At 45.4% G+C, this 15,799-nt stretch overlaps 1 protein-coding gene across 3 annotated transcripts in view; it reads left to right on the top strand.

The window, feature by feature from the left end:
- DIS3L2 (DIS3 like 3'-5' exoribonuclease 2) overlaps positions 1 to 15,799 on the top strand; it is a 303,483-nt gene that overhangs the window by 230,073 nt on the left and 57,611 nt on the right. For all 3 annotated transcript variants that reach the window (XM_005882957.2, XM_014530601.1, XM_014530602.1), the window contains one exon: positions 10,969 to 11,202. In XM_005882957.2, the coding sequence (XP_005883019.1) occupies positions 10,969 to 11,202 (234 nt within the window). The remainder of the gene's footprint in view (positions 1 to 10,968; positions 11,203 to 15,799) is intronic.

The raw sequence follows: 15,799 nt of genomic DNA, 5'->3' as shown, positions 1-15,799 counted from the left end.
ACAGAAAAGAACGATGAATCTGAATTATGCCTGCCAGGGTCAGACCCAAGGAATAAAAAGCTGCCTGATCTAATGAGCTTCTAAAATATGAGGGTCATAAAAGAAGCACTAGAAAGAGGCACTCTGAAGGCTCAATTGGTCTTTAGGGTTTCTGTTGGAGGTAGTGTCTGGTAACCAAGACTTCTGGCATGAGGGGCCTATAGAGCAGGTGTGAAGTAGGCACAGGGTCCAGGAGGGGATGCTGGGCCTCTGTCAAACAAGCCAAGTAGGAAGTGAGGGGATTTGGACTGGGAATAGTTGTGGAACCACTAACCACACTTATTGTACTGTGGTCATCCAAGCACCCTACCAGACCAAATAGTACATGGGGAGTTAACCTGGTTCGTTAGTCCAGGGGTGTAGTGACCGATGAGTAGCTCTTACAGCAGGGGTGGGGAGCCTTTTTTCTGCCAAGGACCATTTGGATATTTGTAACATCATTTTCGGGCTATACAAAATTATCAACTTAAAAATTAGCCTGGCCCTAGCCGGTTTGGCTCAGTGGATATAGCGTCGGCCTGTGGACTAAAGGGTACCGGGTTCGATTCTGGTCAAGGGCACATGCCCACATTGCAGGCTCAATCCCCGGTAGGGGACATGCAGGAGGCAGCCAATCAATGATTCTCATCATTAATGTTTGTATCTCTCTCTCCCTCTCCCTTCTCTCTGAAATCAATAAAAATCGTCAAACCTCAGAGGGAAGGTAGGGGAGGATGGGGTAAGGGAGAGAGATCAACCAAAGGACTTGTATGCATGCATATAAGCATAACCCATGGACACAGACACCAGGGGGGTTAGGGCATGAGTGGTGGGGGAGTAAGGACACATATGTAATACCTTAATAAAGAAAATTAAAAAAAGAAAATAATTATTTTTTTAAAAAATTAGCCTGCTAGTCAATCAGTGATTCTCTCTCATCATTGATGTTTCTCTCCCTCTCCCTTCCTCTCTGAAATCAATAAAAAAATATATTTTTAAAAGTTAGCCTGCTATATTTGGTCAAACATTTAGTTAACTCCTAATGTCTTGGCAGGGCCAGACCAAATGATTTCTCGAGCCTTATACAGCCCAAGGGCTGAACATTCCCCACCCGTCTTATAGTCAAGATGCATGAAATGGGGTGAGGGTGAGGGGCAGGTGGGAGGGTCAGGGAGCCAGAGCAGGCCAGTAGGGACCCTGAATGAATGAGGAGGAGGGTGGCCAAAGCCTGATGCTGGGTTTGTGTGTAGTGATGGTTTGCGTGTAGTGATGGCTTCTAAGCCCTGGAACTTAGGAGCCCGAGCAGGGCCAACAGCATCGTACCACTGCTACATGGTGCCAGTCTCACCTGGAGACGAAGTGGAGAATGTTTTGTAGTTTTCCTTAGCCTACGGGAAAGTCTTATTTTCTGGAGTAGGCATGGTCAGCTATAGAAAGGATATTTTTATTTAAATACCCACCAAGTTTTTTTAAACATCCAGCAGAAAATCTTGGTCACACATGCTTTCATTAATCCAGTGCCCAGATTTTTAGATCAGTAAATTCTGAAGGATCTATTTTTGGCATTTTTCTCACATATTGGTGGTGAGGGCATTGTTCTCTGATCTAGATATTTGTGACTATATATGGTCATATGGAAAACAAGCCCAACTGGACCTTGTGCTTTGTAAGATCCAATGTGGGTACCATGAAATCCACTTTGACCATGTTAGTCCAGTGCCCTTGTTATATTCTGAACACCTCTGGCACTCCTGTCTCACTTGGCACTCAGGTCCTACAAAACAGAGACCATACCTAAGTGCCCTACTCATCAGAGGCATCTTAATTTTAAGTAACTTTTGTAAAAACACCTATCTTACATTTTAAAGGAGGTCAGAAGCAATGAATCTGACTTGATAACTAAGTTCTTAGATCTTAAAATCGTAATATCTCAAAGTCAGAGTTGGGAATACTGAAGGAAGTGTCCCACAATTATAGTAGCTCTTCACAGCTTGCCTTTCCAGCAATATCCCTGCCATTGCTCCTTCTAAGTTAGAATGTGAGGGTGTACTCCAGAAGTTGCCCATTTCAACCTCAATCAGTAACAACCCCATTTCAGCCGTTTATGTAGCCAAAAATCACGTCATTGTTGACTTTGATCTTTCTCTCACCTCTTACAATCCACCAGTGAATGTCCTCGGTTTTATCATCTTAACTACCTCTAGAATCTATTCCCTTCCTTACCATTACCAGCATTGTCACCTGGGTCCAAGCTGCCCTCCCCCACCTGGACTACACTGGCTTCCTAACTGTTCTCCTAGCTTCCACTTCTGCCCCAATCATCTTCTCTCTATTCAGCAGTCACGATGATCCTTCTAAGTCAGAAATTAGGTATTGTCTCTCTTAAAAAAACACACACAAAAAACTCTCTAGTCCAGCGGTTCTCAACCTGTGGGTCCCGACCCCTCTGGCGGTCAAACGACCCTTTCACGGGGGTCACCTAAGACCATCCTGCATATCAGATATTTACATTACGATTCATAACAGTAGCAACATTACAGTTATGAAGTAGCAATGAAAATAATTTTATGGTTGGGTCACAACATGAGGAACTGTATTTAAAGGGCCAGAAGGTTGAAAACCACTGCTCTAGTCGCTTATTCAGAAAAAAATCTAAAAAGTCTTCACAATGGGATTTTTTTTTCCTTTTCTTTTCTCCCTGTCTTCGCAACTAGAAATGCATGAACTAGACTCTGCTTGGGGCTAGAGTCTCTTCTCGCTTCCTAGAGCATCTCTGCTTTGGGAACAGCTGGTTTTTATTGCATAACTGAGCTCTCCACTATGTAGCAGCTCCCCACCCTAGCTTCCATGATCTGACTCCACTCAAGGTCGCACTTTCCTAACTGCCACTTTAGAACATCCTTCAAGTCTCTGTTCATTCCTTGATGGTCTAGGAAAATTTTTCCAGTCCCTGCCTAACACCCACCATTTTGAATATTGGACACTATAGCAGAACTACAATGTCCTTCTTCAGCTGGACCTTCAATGTGCTACTTAAGAATCCTTTTATTGCCAGTGTAGCTGTTTCAAATTTTTATTCTTGACTTCAGCCTTCAACTTTGCCTTTCACTCCTCTTTCCTTCAAGATCCACTGTTCCCCCAGGAGACTTTCCGTTCTTCTTGGAAATCAGGGAAACCAGCCAGCGTGATCTGCTGAAATCCCCACTTCAGTGAGTCAAAATTCCCCTCTGCCTTTCCTCATCCCTTCACCTCTGTTCATTCAGTAAAATATCTCCTGCTGCAGCCTGAGTTCAAGCCCCACCTTCTCTAGATCTGTTAACGGCATCAGCATCTTCCAAACCACTTAGACTCTCAGCCTCTAGCCTGCTTCACATCTGCCACATCCCAGCAGTTCTAAGTGCTAACAGCTCTACCTTTGCAAAGTATCTCTAGTCACTCCTCTCCTTTCTGTCACCACAGTCGCTCTCCTACTCAAGTCCTTGCCATCCTCCTCTGGGATGGCTGAGAGACTGTTCAAGTCCTCTCCCCAGTGGTGTTAGATGACTTCCTAAAGCTGAATCTGGTCTTATTACACTATTGCTCAACATCCTTCTACAGCATGACAGTTTCCAGAGCATGCTATGCAAAGACCTCACCAACTCCTCCACTACTACATGACCATCTGCCACCATTCTCCAGTCCTCCAAGCCCCTACTCTTGCCACCGAAGGGTTTATTTGTCCTCAACACTTCTGAGACTTTGCATATGCTTTTCTCTCTTCTTAGGCTGTTCTTCCCTCATCTCTACCAGTATGAATCCTACTTATTCTTTGAGATCCAGCTAAAATACCACTTCTTCCATGAAACTGTTGTTAGTTCTTCATTCATTCATTTAGTGAATAGTCATTGAATATTTGCTCTATTCATACAAGTACCTATGTACTAAAATAGAAACAGGTCATAATTTTCTCCTGATGGTGGATTTATAGAAGATTCTTTTTCTTCTCCTTTTCCCACCTGTATTTAAGTTTTCTGCAATGAATGCATATGACCATTGTAGTAAGAATTGTTTTGAGGTTTTTTTCCTTTTTTTTAAATAAATAGATGAGAGAGATTGGAGTTTGTTTGTAGGCTGTATGGGAAGGCGAACAGAAAAGGAGATATTGAAGACAAGGAAAGAGGAACAGATTTTTAGTGTCAGGTCATGAAGGAAGTGGGAGACTCAAAACCCAAACCCCAGGTGAGGGAGTTACTCCCAATAGGACTATAAGAACCACACCACTAACTCGCAAGCCTCGAGGGAGTGAAGTTTGGGGGCCCCTGCTGTAGTCTAGAGATGGTGCAGGGTAGACAGCCTACAAAGGTGCTCAGATAGGAGGGCCCCATTCTGCCTGTCAAAACCCATTTTCCCACCTCTGCATCCCTACAGCACCTGTCATCTGCACTTGGGAGCCATACACAGATCTATTGTCCTTTTAGATTTTAACATCCTTATAAGCAGAGCCCATTGTTAATTAATCTCTTCCCCCTCCACACCACAATGCCATGTAACTCCCTAAAATGCTCAGAAATGATTTCATAAATTGAATTGCATATCTGTTTTTGCAGTTCTTGGTTGAGTTAGTCTGCTTAGTTAGAACGGCGTTCCCCTTGGTAAGGCATTTTTATCCACAGCAGCTTTCTCAGCCCTCTTGAGCCCTATCCTGGGAGTTGAGGAGGACCTTCCACAGCTCACACCAGGAAGGTACACTACCTGCTTCCCCCTCATAACCCCTCCACAGAGGTTCACCCCACTGCCTCCCATGCTCTCCCTGCCGCTGCCACCCCTGCTGCCACCCATGGAAATCCTATGAAATGTAAAAAATAAAATAAATGTGCTTTCCGGGGCCATCATGGTGTCTGCAGCCTGCTCATAGAGCCAAGGTTCATTCGCACCATTGTGTGACGTGGGGCTTCAGTTAGTAGTAAAGAAATACACTGTTTTGCGACATCCTCGGGCACTACAGTGGGAGTCTTGCCCAAGCAGCTCCAGTGAGAGTCAGTTGCTTCTGAGAATAATAGAAAAGTTACCAGAATGCCCATCTCTAGTCCTTAGCAGAAGCAGGACAGCATTGCTTTATCTCAGGCCTATAAAGACCACCGAGGACCAGAGGAGTCTTTGGAAAACTGCTGTGTTCTTGGTCCCCTGTGTCCCAGTTTGCTAATTAAGGCCCCAGGCAATTAGAGGCTTCCCTAAGGTCACTTCAAGGTAACAGAAGGCTAAACCATGGACATTGATTTTGCTGTAAATCCTTGAGATTCAACATAAAATATTTTCAAGGAAAAAAAGACATTTACCATTTATTTATTTATTTTTATTTTTATTTATATATATATATATATATTATTGATTTTTTACAGAGAGGAAGGGAGAGGGATAGAGAGTTAGAAACATCAATGAGAGAGAAACATCAATCAGCTGCCTCCTGCACATCTCCTACTGGGGATGTGCCCGCAACCCAGGTACATGCCCTTGACCGGAATCGAACCTGGGACCTTTCAGTCTGCAGGCCGATGCTCTATCCACTGAGCCAAACCAGTTTTGGCAAGACATTTATCATTTATTTATAAGACTGTCCTGCTAAAAATTATTTTTAATCACCTTTTCTCCTGCATTTTAATAGTTATTAATAGTGAACTTGACTTAAATCTTAAGGACTTGAGCCCTGAAGTTAGTTAACAACATAACAGGTCACTTTGCTGGGTGTCTTTAAGAAAAGCTGGACCTCTGTTCATGAGAGCTGGTTTAGGTTGGTCTTATTGAAAGGCTAGGTCTGCCCTGCCAGTGTCGCTCAGTGGTTGAACGTCAGCCTATCAACCAGGAGGTCACTGTTCGATTCCCAGTCAGGGCACATGTCTGGGTTGTGGGCTCCATCTCTGGTGGGGGATGGGGGGGCATGCAGAGGGCAGTTAATCGATGATTCTCATCATTGATGTTTCTATTTTTCTCTCCCTCTCTGAAATCAATTATATATATATATATAATTTATTTATTTTTAAAAAGAAAGAAAGGCTGGGGCTGAGCTAACCTCACTGGTCTTAAAAATCTGCTTTTGTGTTTCCTGGGTCTGTCTGAAGCCAGTCCTCAGAAGGCTTTCTCTGTGGCTCTCCAACATTTCCCACCCTCTCCCCCACCTTCAACTTCCTTCCCTAGTTCCTCAGGCCTCCCAGCCTGTCTACCAACCTGAGAGTCCCACTGCCCCTCCCTACCCTCATGCAACTGTCATGGTAAAGGGAACACTTTTCAAGGGCTGCTCAGGCTTGGGGCCTCACCCACTTTCATAGAAATGGAATTCTTGTCTCCTAACCACATCCGGGACCTGAGGTTCCTCTCACATTCCTGCCATTTTCTACAGTTGCAAGGCAAACACTTAAGGAAATTCCCTCATTTCCTTCCTCTTAGGCTTGGAAGTTTAGACAGTCGACCTTTAGACAGGTCAAGATGGAAAGGGCCCGATTATTGTCTGGGGGTTGGCAGACTAGGCTGATGGCAGGTGACATGAGACAGAAGAGCTCACGGTTTACTCAGTTAGGCTTTTTTTCTATGCAGACCTTCCAGAAAATTCTAGCACATAAATAAACCGCCTTATAAACTAAAACAGGCTGGCAAATGCATGGCCCAAGCACGGGCCCCTCCTCAGTGCATTCTGGTGGGCCTAGTGTGCCTCAGGGCCTCTCCACACAGTAGGAAAGGACACAGCTGGTTCTAAATACAGTGAGTTGCTGACAGTTCTTCCATCTTGTTATTTACTCTCTAATCTCACCAAAGTCTTCTCTTTTCTTTAAAAAGTGACCTGCACCTTACTTAATCACTGTGGGCCTAGTGTGAGGAGTAGGCCTAGGGGATCCTTGCTTGCTCCTCAGCCAGCCACCACCCCACTGCCTCTCCCTACTGCAGTCCCAAGGTCCCCATCACAGACATGTTGGTCTCTCCTCATTGCCTTCAAGCCCCTCCTTTTTCTGCCCAGTCCCTTTTCAGGCATGTTCTTCTTGGCCCCTTGGACTTTTCTCACCGCTTAACCACCCCCCCCCCCCCCCCCCCCCCCCCAAACACACACACACACACGACGATTGCCTTGTGTTCCAAGCAGCATAAATTCCCCATCCCCACCCCTGGCCACCTCAAACTGGTTTTATTCCAGTCAGGAAAATGTTTCTTCCTAATACTTTTTTTTTTTTAATCCTCAACTGAGAATATTTTTCCATTGATTTTTAGAGTAAGTGAAAGAGAGGGGGAAAGGCAGAGAGAATATCGATGTGAGAGAAACACATCGATTGGTTGCCTCCTGCAGGAGTCCCGACCAGGGCCTGGGCTGGGGAGGAGCCTGCAACCAAGGTAGGTGCCCTTGACCGGAATCGAACCTGGGACCCTTTGGTCCACAGGCCAACGCTCTATCCACTGAGCCAAACCAGCTAGGGCTCTTCCTAATACTTTTAAAAAAAAAATACTTTACATACAGAAAACCAGAACTGCTGTAGAAGTAATTTTGCACCTACTTACTTAAAATTACAAATTTACCCATTAGCGGTTTTTGAACCAGAAATTTCTTAATGAAGCACTGACATTTTTTTAGAAGATAGACTTTATAATGTATTTAAATAGAATTTAAGTTTTCCAAGGACATGGTGTCCTCACAACGTGGTATCTGTAATATATGGAAGGCTGGTATATGAGGCATACTTCCTTTCCTTTATCCACCGTCTTTGTCTGTTATGTGACCTTTAGCTAAAATATAACACAAGTAACACTAGATTTTGAGCTTTAAGTCTTTAGATATAGATCTGCTTGTGGCTGCCACTTAGAAGCTTTTGCAAATCCCCAGCCTGTTTTCTCAACTGTGAAATGGGCTGAATAATGCAGTCCTCCCAAATGTGTTCAAGAAACTGTGAAAGGTTGTTCAGTAGGGGCCAGGGCCAGATACTCTGAAGTGCTGTCCACTGCAGTGTTGTTATTTCCTGTCCTACCTGGGGCCAGAAAGTAGGTCATGAGCTAGAGTGTTTGCTCCATTCTGACCAGGTTTTCCTCCTCACCATATACCTTCAGTAGGTGTTGGCACAGAATTCAGTCTGACATTCTAAACAATGATGTCCTCGAGTGAATGCAGGAAGCTTGTCACCTGCAGACAACCAGTGACCCAAATCCTGCGATTAAGCAAAGGACAGAGGAAGGACAAGATCTCTCTGAAGGGTTTTATTTATGAAGCTCCTTATGGCTTTTTCACTTTTTCCGTGAAAAAATGTCCTTTTGTCTTCTGCCACTGGCCCTGGTTATGGACGGGGTGTTGATGTGAATACAGCTTCCAAATTGGAAATTAATGAGGTGTTCCTTCCAGAAAGGCCTTCCTCCCTTGCTGTTAGGCATGCTGTCCCTGGGAGCCCCCATAGTCCTTCTTTCCCTACTGCCCTCTCTCTGAGGCTGTGGGGGACATCCTTGCTTCTCTGCTGCCTTCCCACAAGGTGGTTTCAGGCTAGTTTTTCTGGCCTCAGAATTTTTTTAGTCCGTTTGTCAGGGTGATTCCAGAATCGCTGGATTGTGTTAAAGCAGGATAGGTTCTGCTGCCTGAGGCCACTGTCACATGGCCAGATAGTTCTCAATGGCTCTTCAGAACTTTCACTTCAACCCATTGTGGGTTCAAAAAGAAGGGCAGTACAGGTTTTCTGGGATGCAGGCATTATAAGAAAGTTCTCATTAGCCCTATAGTCGAAGATCTGGTGGTGTTCGTGTGTGCTGTTGAGATGGGTGTAGGTGGATAAGGAAACAGATGAAGGAGCCAAGGTGCCCATTAGGAAGAAGGGGCTCAAACTGAGATAGTGCAGGCAGCGTGCGTTGTTAGGGAGCTCTGATAAGGAGTGTAGACTTCCGATTCTGCCAGGTTACAGATGATAAATTTTAAGAATTGGCATTGATCACAGGGCTCTTCCACTTTCCTCATGCCTTTGAATCCCACTCAGGCCCCCTCATTCTTTGCCTTCTACTTGGCTCCATAGATTGGGAATATCGGATCCGAGTGCTCTTGGCTTGCCTCTTCTTCCCCTCAAGATCACCTTGCTTGCCTCCCCTATCCTTCTCACCTCCCTTCCAGGTCCCTGCTCCTCTCTCGTGGATGAGTCACCTACTGGAGTCCTTTTGCCCAGGACCCATTCGTTCTCTGGCACCATCGGTCCTCCTTTTGTACTGGCTTTTCCCCTCACCCTACAAACAGCAACATCCTGTCCTTCCATCCTTGTGGAATCAGCCATCCACACGTTGCCACCACTGCTTGCTAGCTGTCCACCTGTCCTTAACCCCAGACTTCCCAAACTTTCCCTCATATGCCTCACATAGAAGATGCTGCTCTTTGAATGGCACACGGGGTGTGAGAGGCCGGTGCAAGGCAGAGCTCTAGCTGCCGGATGACAGTGTCTCTGTAATCCGTCCGTAGCACATGCCTGAAATCTACCCAGCCTGTACCATATTCTCCCCTAAAATAGCCTTCATAAAGCTCACTAATAAGCAAATGCTCAATACAAGGTCTTTTCCTTTGTTTTCATCCTCCTCGATGGCCAGGTGGCATCTGACATAGCCTAAGGGTTAGGAGCTCAGGCTCTGGGGCTGGACTGCCTGGGCTCAGTTCCTGGCTTTGCCATTCGTTCTCTAGCAGGTCACTCAATGGGTCTGTGCCTTCGTTTCCTTGTTTACAGAGTGAGGATAATAGAACACCTGCCTCATACGTTGCTGTGTGAGGAAGTAGTTGTATGGAAAGTATAGAAACAGCGTCTGTCTCATCCAGGGGCCATGAAGTGTGTCTGCTGCTGCTTCTGAGCACCCCTTTCTTCTGCCCTGTCTCCTGCTTTTTCTAACAGCAGACACTCTTGAATTTTCTCCTGTCTCTTTGAGTTCTCTTGTTTTTGTTTTTTTTCATCATCCAGCTTTTATTTTTGTTCCCTAGTATGAAGGAGTTTGTAGAGAATACGGCCTTCTCTTTCTTTCAGATCCAGGAGGCCATCTCCCCACCTCCAGACCAGTCATTGCCCCCGGGCTACACCCTGCTGCCTGCAGCATGGAGCCATCCAGGTCTCCTCCCTGCACCTCAGGCTCAGGAGTCCCCGAATAGTTTAAGGTTTATTTTATTTTTGTTTTAAAAGTAATAAATGCTCATTATAGAAAATAGAGACAAACTGAAAGGATAAAATACAGATCAGTGGTAACCCATCCCTCAGCAGTGTGTCTGCTTTGAGCCCAGTGGGTCTCAACCTGCTCTGATAACCCCAGGGAACATTTGGCAACGTCTAGAGATGGTTTGGTTGTCAACTCAGGGCTGGAGAGAGATGCTAATGGGTAGAGTTGAAGGATGCTGCTAAACATTTCACAGTGTACAGTACAACCCCACAACCAAGAATTAGCCCAGTAGTGCTGAGGTTGAGAAATACTGTTCTGGGCCTTTGTCTCTACATCAGTGCCCCAAAGAGAACAAGTTGGAATTGGCTTTTTCTTTCTCCTGCATCTTGCTCTCTGTTTCTATCAGGGGCCCCACCTTTTCCCTCATCCCACATCACATCCATTACCAAACCCACAGAATCCCCATCTGCACATCTTTGGCATCTATCCCTTCTTCTCTTTCCCAGTTTTGACATTGATGACCACCTACCCAAACTAATGAAAAAGCCTCCTAGAGGAAAAGCCTTCACCTCAGTCTCCTGCTTGGCCTTGCCTGAGCCCTTCTGCTCGGAGACGTCTAGAGACTCCATGCCTGCGCGGTCCAAGCCTGGTAGAGGCTGAGCTCGCTGAGGGCAGCAGCTTCCACATTGGATCAGTCTTTGTACCCAGCCAGAACCTAACACCATTCTGTTCAAAAAGCCAGTGCTCAGGGAATCTCTGGAGAATGCATGTGGGTGAATGGTCATATGTAAGAAAAACCTGAAAACCAATTTCTCACAATCTGTCCTCCTGCAGATCCTTAGTGAGTGGTTTGGCCGGACCATCATCTGCTCCTGCACCAAACTGAGCTATGAGCACGCACAGAGCATGATTGAGAGCCCGACTAAGACAATCCCTGAGCAGGAGCTGCCCCCCATCTCCCCTGAGCACACCAGCGAGGAGGTACACCAGGCTGTCTTGAATCTCCACCGGATTGCGAAGGAGTTACGCAAACAGCGGTTTTTGGACGGTGCACTGCGTTTGGATCAGGTCAGTCACTTCCTTTTTTTAGTGCTACCAACAGATTTGCTTTGTGCCTGAACCCAGCATGTCTGCAACTCAGCATGGCAGTCTTGCACTCTTCCCTCCTTGTTTCCTCAGTCACTGCACTGAAGCAATGTTCCCCAAGGTAGGCAGGAACTAAGTCCCACTCTCCCTAGCTCCGCAGGCACCTGAGGCCTAACACTGTGAGCCCAGGAAAAGGGTGGTGTCTGGGTGGCTGTGAGACCAAAGCTCCCAGCTGGCCTAACCTGGGAAGGTATGTCCAGTATTTGGTCCTCACCTCGGTTTCTACTGCTAATCCCTCTTAACTGAGCTGGTAACAGGAAACATGGACATGTAGGAGTTAACCAGTATCTGATTATGGGGCTTAAAGAAATAAGTGTTTCTTCTTATCCCTTGTCTTCCTAAAAGAATTATGTTTACAAATTCCAGATTAATATCTGAGGAAGCACAGAACTGGGGAGACTATAGAATGCTGGCTATTTAAGAAAACAATGACCCAGAATGGTATTGATGGCTCTGGAGTAGCACAGCCATGCCAGTGGTTCACTGGGACTTAGGCAAGCTGTCATTCAAACCTGGTTGAGTTGCCATGTCTGGTAACTCAGTTATCTGTATCTCATTGGCCCTCTCATTTTATAAATTAGAAAGCCAAAGCCCCCAAAGGTTAAATAAGTTGCTTATATGCAAGAAATCCAGATAGCTAGCACTTTGTTCACCTTTCCTCCTTTTACACCATGCTGACTTAAGAGAAAAATTTTCCTTTCAAGTGAGAAAAACAAGCCCTCAAAAGTCCTACTTAGGTTCCAGTTAATGAAGGTTTGAAAATAAGGGATTTGCATCCTTGGAGTTGATTCCTTGGTTCTCTAGATGAGTGTGTGGACCAGGACTTTAGGAGGAGCACATCAGTCTCCTGTGACAGAGACACCGTGAGATCCTTTATAAATCAGCTCAGTGGCCCATTTGGCAGTCACTGCATTTGTTCTCATGTGCCAACTGCCTGCATTTGCCTTCACTAAAATCCATTTTTCTTCGGACCTTTGGCATAGCCTGCTGTTTGAGCTGCTCTCTGATGCTGTGTTTGCCTCAGTTCACGATGTCCACGTTTTTGGTGGCAGTCCTAAAGTATATATATGCGTTTTTACACTCGCCTCAATTAGGAAGGTGCTATGAGAGGCCTTTGTAAGAGGGGACACCATCCTTGTCACACAGCATGCCCTTGAATGCAGAATAGATCTGCTAACCCAGAAGTCACCTTTCCGAGAAGTCAGTTTACCGTGATGACTTTCAGAATGGGTGAGGTGGAAGACACTAGCATGGTACCTGTTTGTCAGGTAAGGACTCAATGGTTTGGAGGTCATAATAACTTCAGAAGTATAGAGCAACTTTACCACTGGTGATTGCAGTCCACACCTTAGACCAGAGCTGCCACACTTACATCTGAAATGGTGCACCCTCAGCCCTCAGGACTACCTGGGCTGGCCTCAGTCCCTGGGGACCACCTGCTAGCAATCCTGTCTGCTTATCCTAGCATGCTGTCAGGTACTAGCAAGTTCTGTATGTACTGTGATGTGAAACAGATGGGAAGCACTGCCTTTGAGGTCAGATTACCTGCTCCAAATGTCTCTTTTACCTGGAGCTTAAACCGAGTTCTAAAGAGATTCTAGCTCAGTGAAATGATGCTCCTTTATGCCATTGCCCAAAAGCAAGTGTAGGTGCTGAGTGCATGCTTTGTGCTTGTGGTTGAATGAGTTGAGTAACATACCTTCCAGGTGGTTTCTTCCCACCTTCATGTTTTCTGCTGCCATGTTAGTTCTAGAGTTTAACACATGCTTGTTTTATTTTCTTTATTATACATATGTCCCTCTGTTTCTTAAAAAGACTCATTAAAGGGACTTTTATGTGTTTGTAGTCAAAGTAATCATAATGGATTATAATCATATGCAAATCTGAGCTTTGTGGGGTGGGGGGCTATGGGAAGCCCTTACGCCCTGTTCAGGTTCTTCCTGGATGACTCAGGCCTGCCCTACGGGCCTTGGAAGTGCATAGAGCTCCCTGACCCCCATCCTCCCAGGAGCCTCCCTTCCAGGAAGGAAGATGCCATTAGTTGACTCTGATGTGTTGTTCTGTGTCTTAGCCATTGCCTTCAGAAAGGATAACAAGGGAGGGTAGCAGGGTGCTAAAAAGAACCCCCCAACAAAAATCAGGAAGCTACACCTACAGCTTTCCGGGGCTTTCTTTCCAGGCTGACACCCTCAGTGTGGTGATAGCACTCAGAGGGAGGCCCTCCGTGGGAGGCTTCTGAAGAAAGGAGCCCCACTGCCTGAAGGAAACTGGGCCACTTCAGGATCCTCAGCATGTGAGAGGGTGGATATGACTGGCTCCTGATGAGCCTTTGACTTTCTGAATTAGAGAAAGTTGTAGTGAAGAAAATTTATTTTCATCTTCTTAGTAAATTTCTCTAAACCAAAGGGGCCTTTATTAAATTCTCAGCTATCTTACATGAATCCGGCCTGACACAATTTTGAAGCTCAAACTAGTGGCCATTTCTGTGAGCAAGATAAACTCATTAATGGAAATAATTTTTAAGTACCTTGGGATCCAGGCTGCTGTGGAATGCTATTATGGATGGCCTTGCCTAGCCAGCTTTTAAGTCAGGGGTCTGCAGGCTTCCTCTAAAGGGCAGATTGTAAATATTTTAGGCTTTGTGGGCCATAAGGTCTGTCTCCAGTACTCAGCTCTGCTGTCGTAATGTGAAAGCAGCCAGAGATAGACAAACAAGTGAGTGGGGCTGTTCCAATAAAATTTAAGGACACTGAAATTCAGAGTTCATATAATTTTCATATCACAAAATAGTATTCTTCCTTTAATTATCTTTCATTTATTAAAAAATGTAAAAAACATTCTTAGCTCAAGGGCCATACAGAAGCAGGTGGAAGGCTGGAGTTGGCCTGTGGTCCATGGTTTGCAGACCCAGTCAGCTCTTAGCAGCTCATCATTGCTGCACTGAGAATTGGACTGGGTAATGGGAACAGTTGTGCTAAGTTAGCTCTCAGGATGGTTTCATGCAATTAAGTAAAGTATTCATTTGATTACTACCATGCTTAGCAGGTCCAATTGGTGGCCGGAAGTAGAGGAATAAATCAGTTTAGCACCAGTTCCCTTACCCTATTTACAGTCAAGTAGCTTTAATTAGCCTGAAGCAAAAAGAGCAGTGGTTTTAATTTCCCACTCTGCAAGCTCTGCAGCCTCTTCACAGTCAGTCTCCTCCCACCAGCCCATGTCCCTGGGCCCACTTGCAGAGATGCTGGCTCTGCCATCTTGTCGGGTACTCTGAGGGCAGGGATTGCTCATGGCAAAACATGGCTCTGATGCCATGGTATGGCATTCTCCCCCCACCCCTGTTGCTATATGTAGCAGTAAGTTTTGTTGAGTCATGCATTTACAAATTATAGTTAATATTTCTATTCCTTCTCTCCAGTACAGTTATTTTCAAGAAATGAGCATTTTAGCTCTCTGGTATTTAATTGGTATTTGGTACAAGATAGAAGGTTGGGCCTAATCATTCTATTTGGCTCTCCTTTGGTCTTATTATTTATGTCATCATTTTTGCACAAGAGTAAGCTGTTAATCAGGTGCTTGGATATGTTTGTAGAATCAATCTCTGTTCTCTTAGTCATGGAGTCCTTCATGCAACATGTCTTCAGAAGGCATTCTTTGGGTGCTGGAAATGAAGGATGGAGGAATAAGATTTGGTATAGTGGAAGAGCCAGCAGACCACCCAGAAAATGAAAAGTGCCGCAACAGAGCTCTCACAGAGTGCAGTGAGACTGTACCAGAGTGGACCGGCCCGGTTTCAGACATCAGAAGGTTTCCCAGCAGGGCAGTGTGCCCATGAGGGCTTTTAAAAGACTTGAGAGACTCACCAGGCTCTGAAGGCACTGGGGGGCTGGGAAGTGCATTTGAATAAACTACTGGTACAGGCATGGGAGGAGCAACAGGTGGCACATTCGGGCAATGGTCAATTGCTCCAGATCATGAGGTATATAGCGAAGAGAGGGAACAGCTAGGGAAGAAGGCAGAGGCTGGGCCTTGAAATCTGAGGGAACCATCTAGGGGAGCCATGGAATTATTTTAAATATGGAGGTGACGTGATCAGAATTGTGTTTTAGAAAGTTCACTGGCTATAGTATGAAGAGTAGACTGAAGGAGAACAAAATAAAGGATTCTTATATTCCAAGAGAGAAACAACGAGGGCCTGACATAGAGACTGTAGGGGAGAGAAATTTACAGATCTAAGGGAGGAAGGAAAATCAGTGAGCCTTGACCAACTAGACTTATGAAACTTTACCCTAATCTCTGGTTATGTCCTTAGGACATTCCTGGAACAGTGATGATAGGGTCAGAGATACAGACATATTTAAAAATCTTGAAATATTGTCACATACCCTTCTAGAAATGTCATACCAGTGTATGCCCCTTTCAGTAACCTGTGAATAAGGGCAGGAGGGGAGAAATGCTGGCAAGCGTTCTTTGCCTACATGGGGGTGTTTGTGTCTGTTCATTCCTCTCCCCTCTCCCCTCT

The sequence above is a fragment of the Myotis brandtii genome, unplaced genomic scaffold (assembly GCF_000412655.1).
Source record: "Myotis brandtii unplaced genomic scaffold, ASM41265v1 scaffold744, whole genome shotgun sequence".
Classification (NCBI taxonomy): domain Eukaryota; kingdom Metazoa; phylum Chordata; class Mammalia; order Chiroptera; family Vespertilionidae; genus Myotis; species Myotis brandtii.
This window is presented reverse-complemented; position numbering and strand designations above follow the sequence as displayed.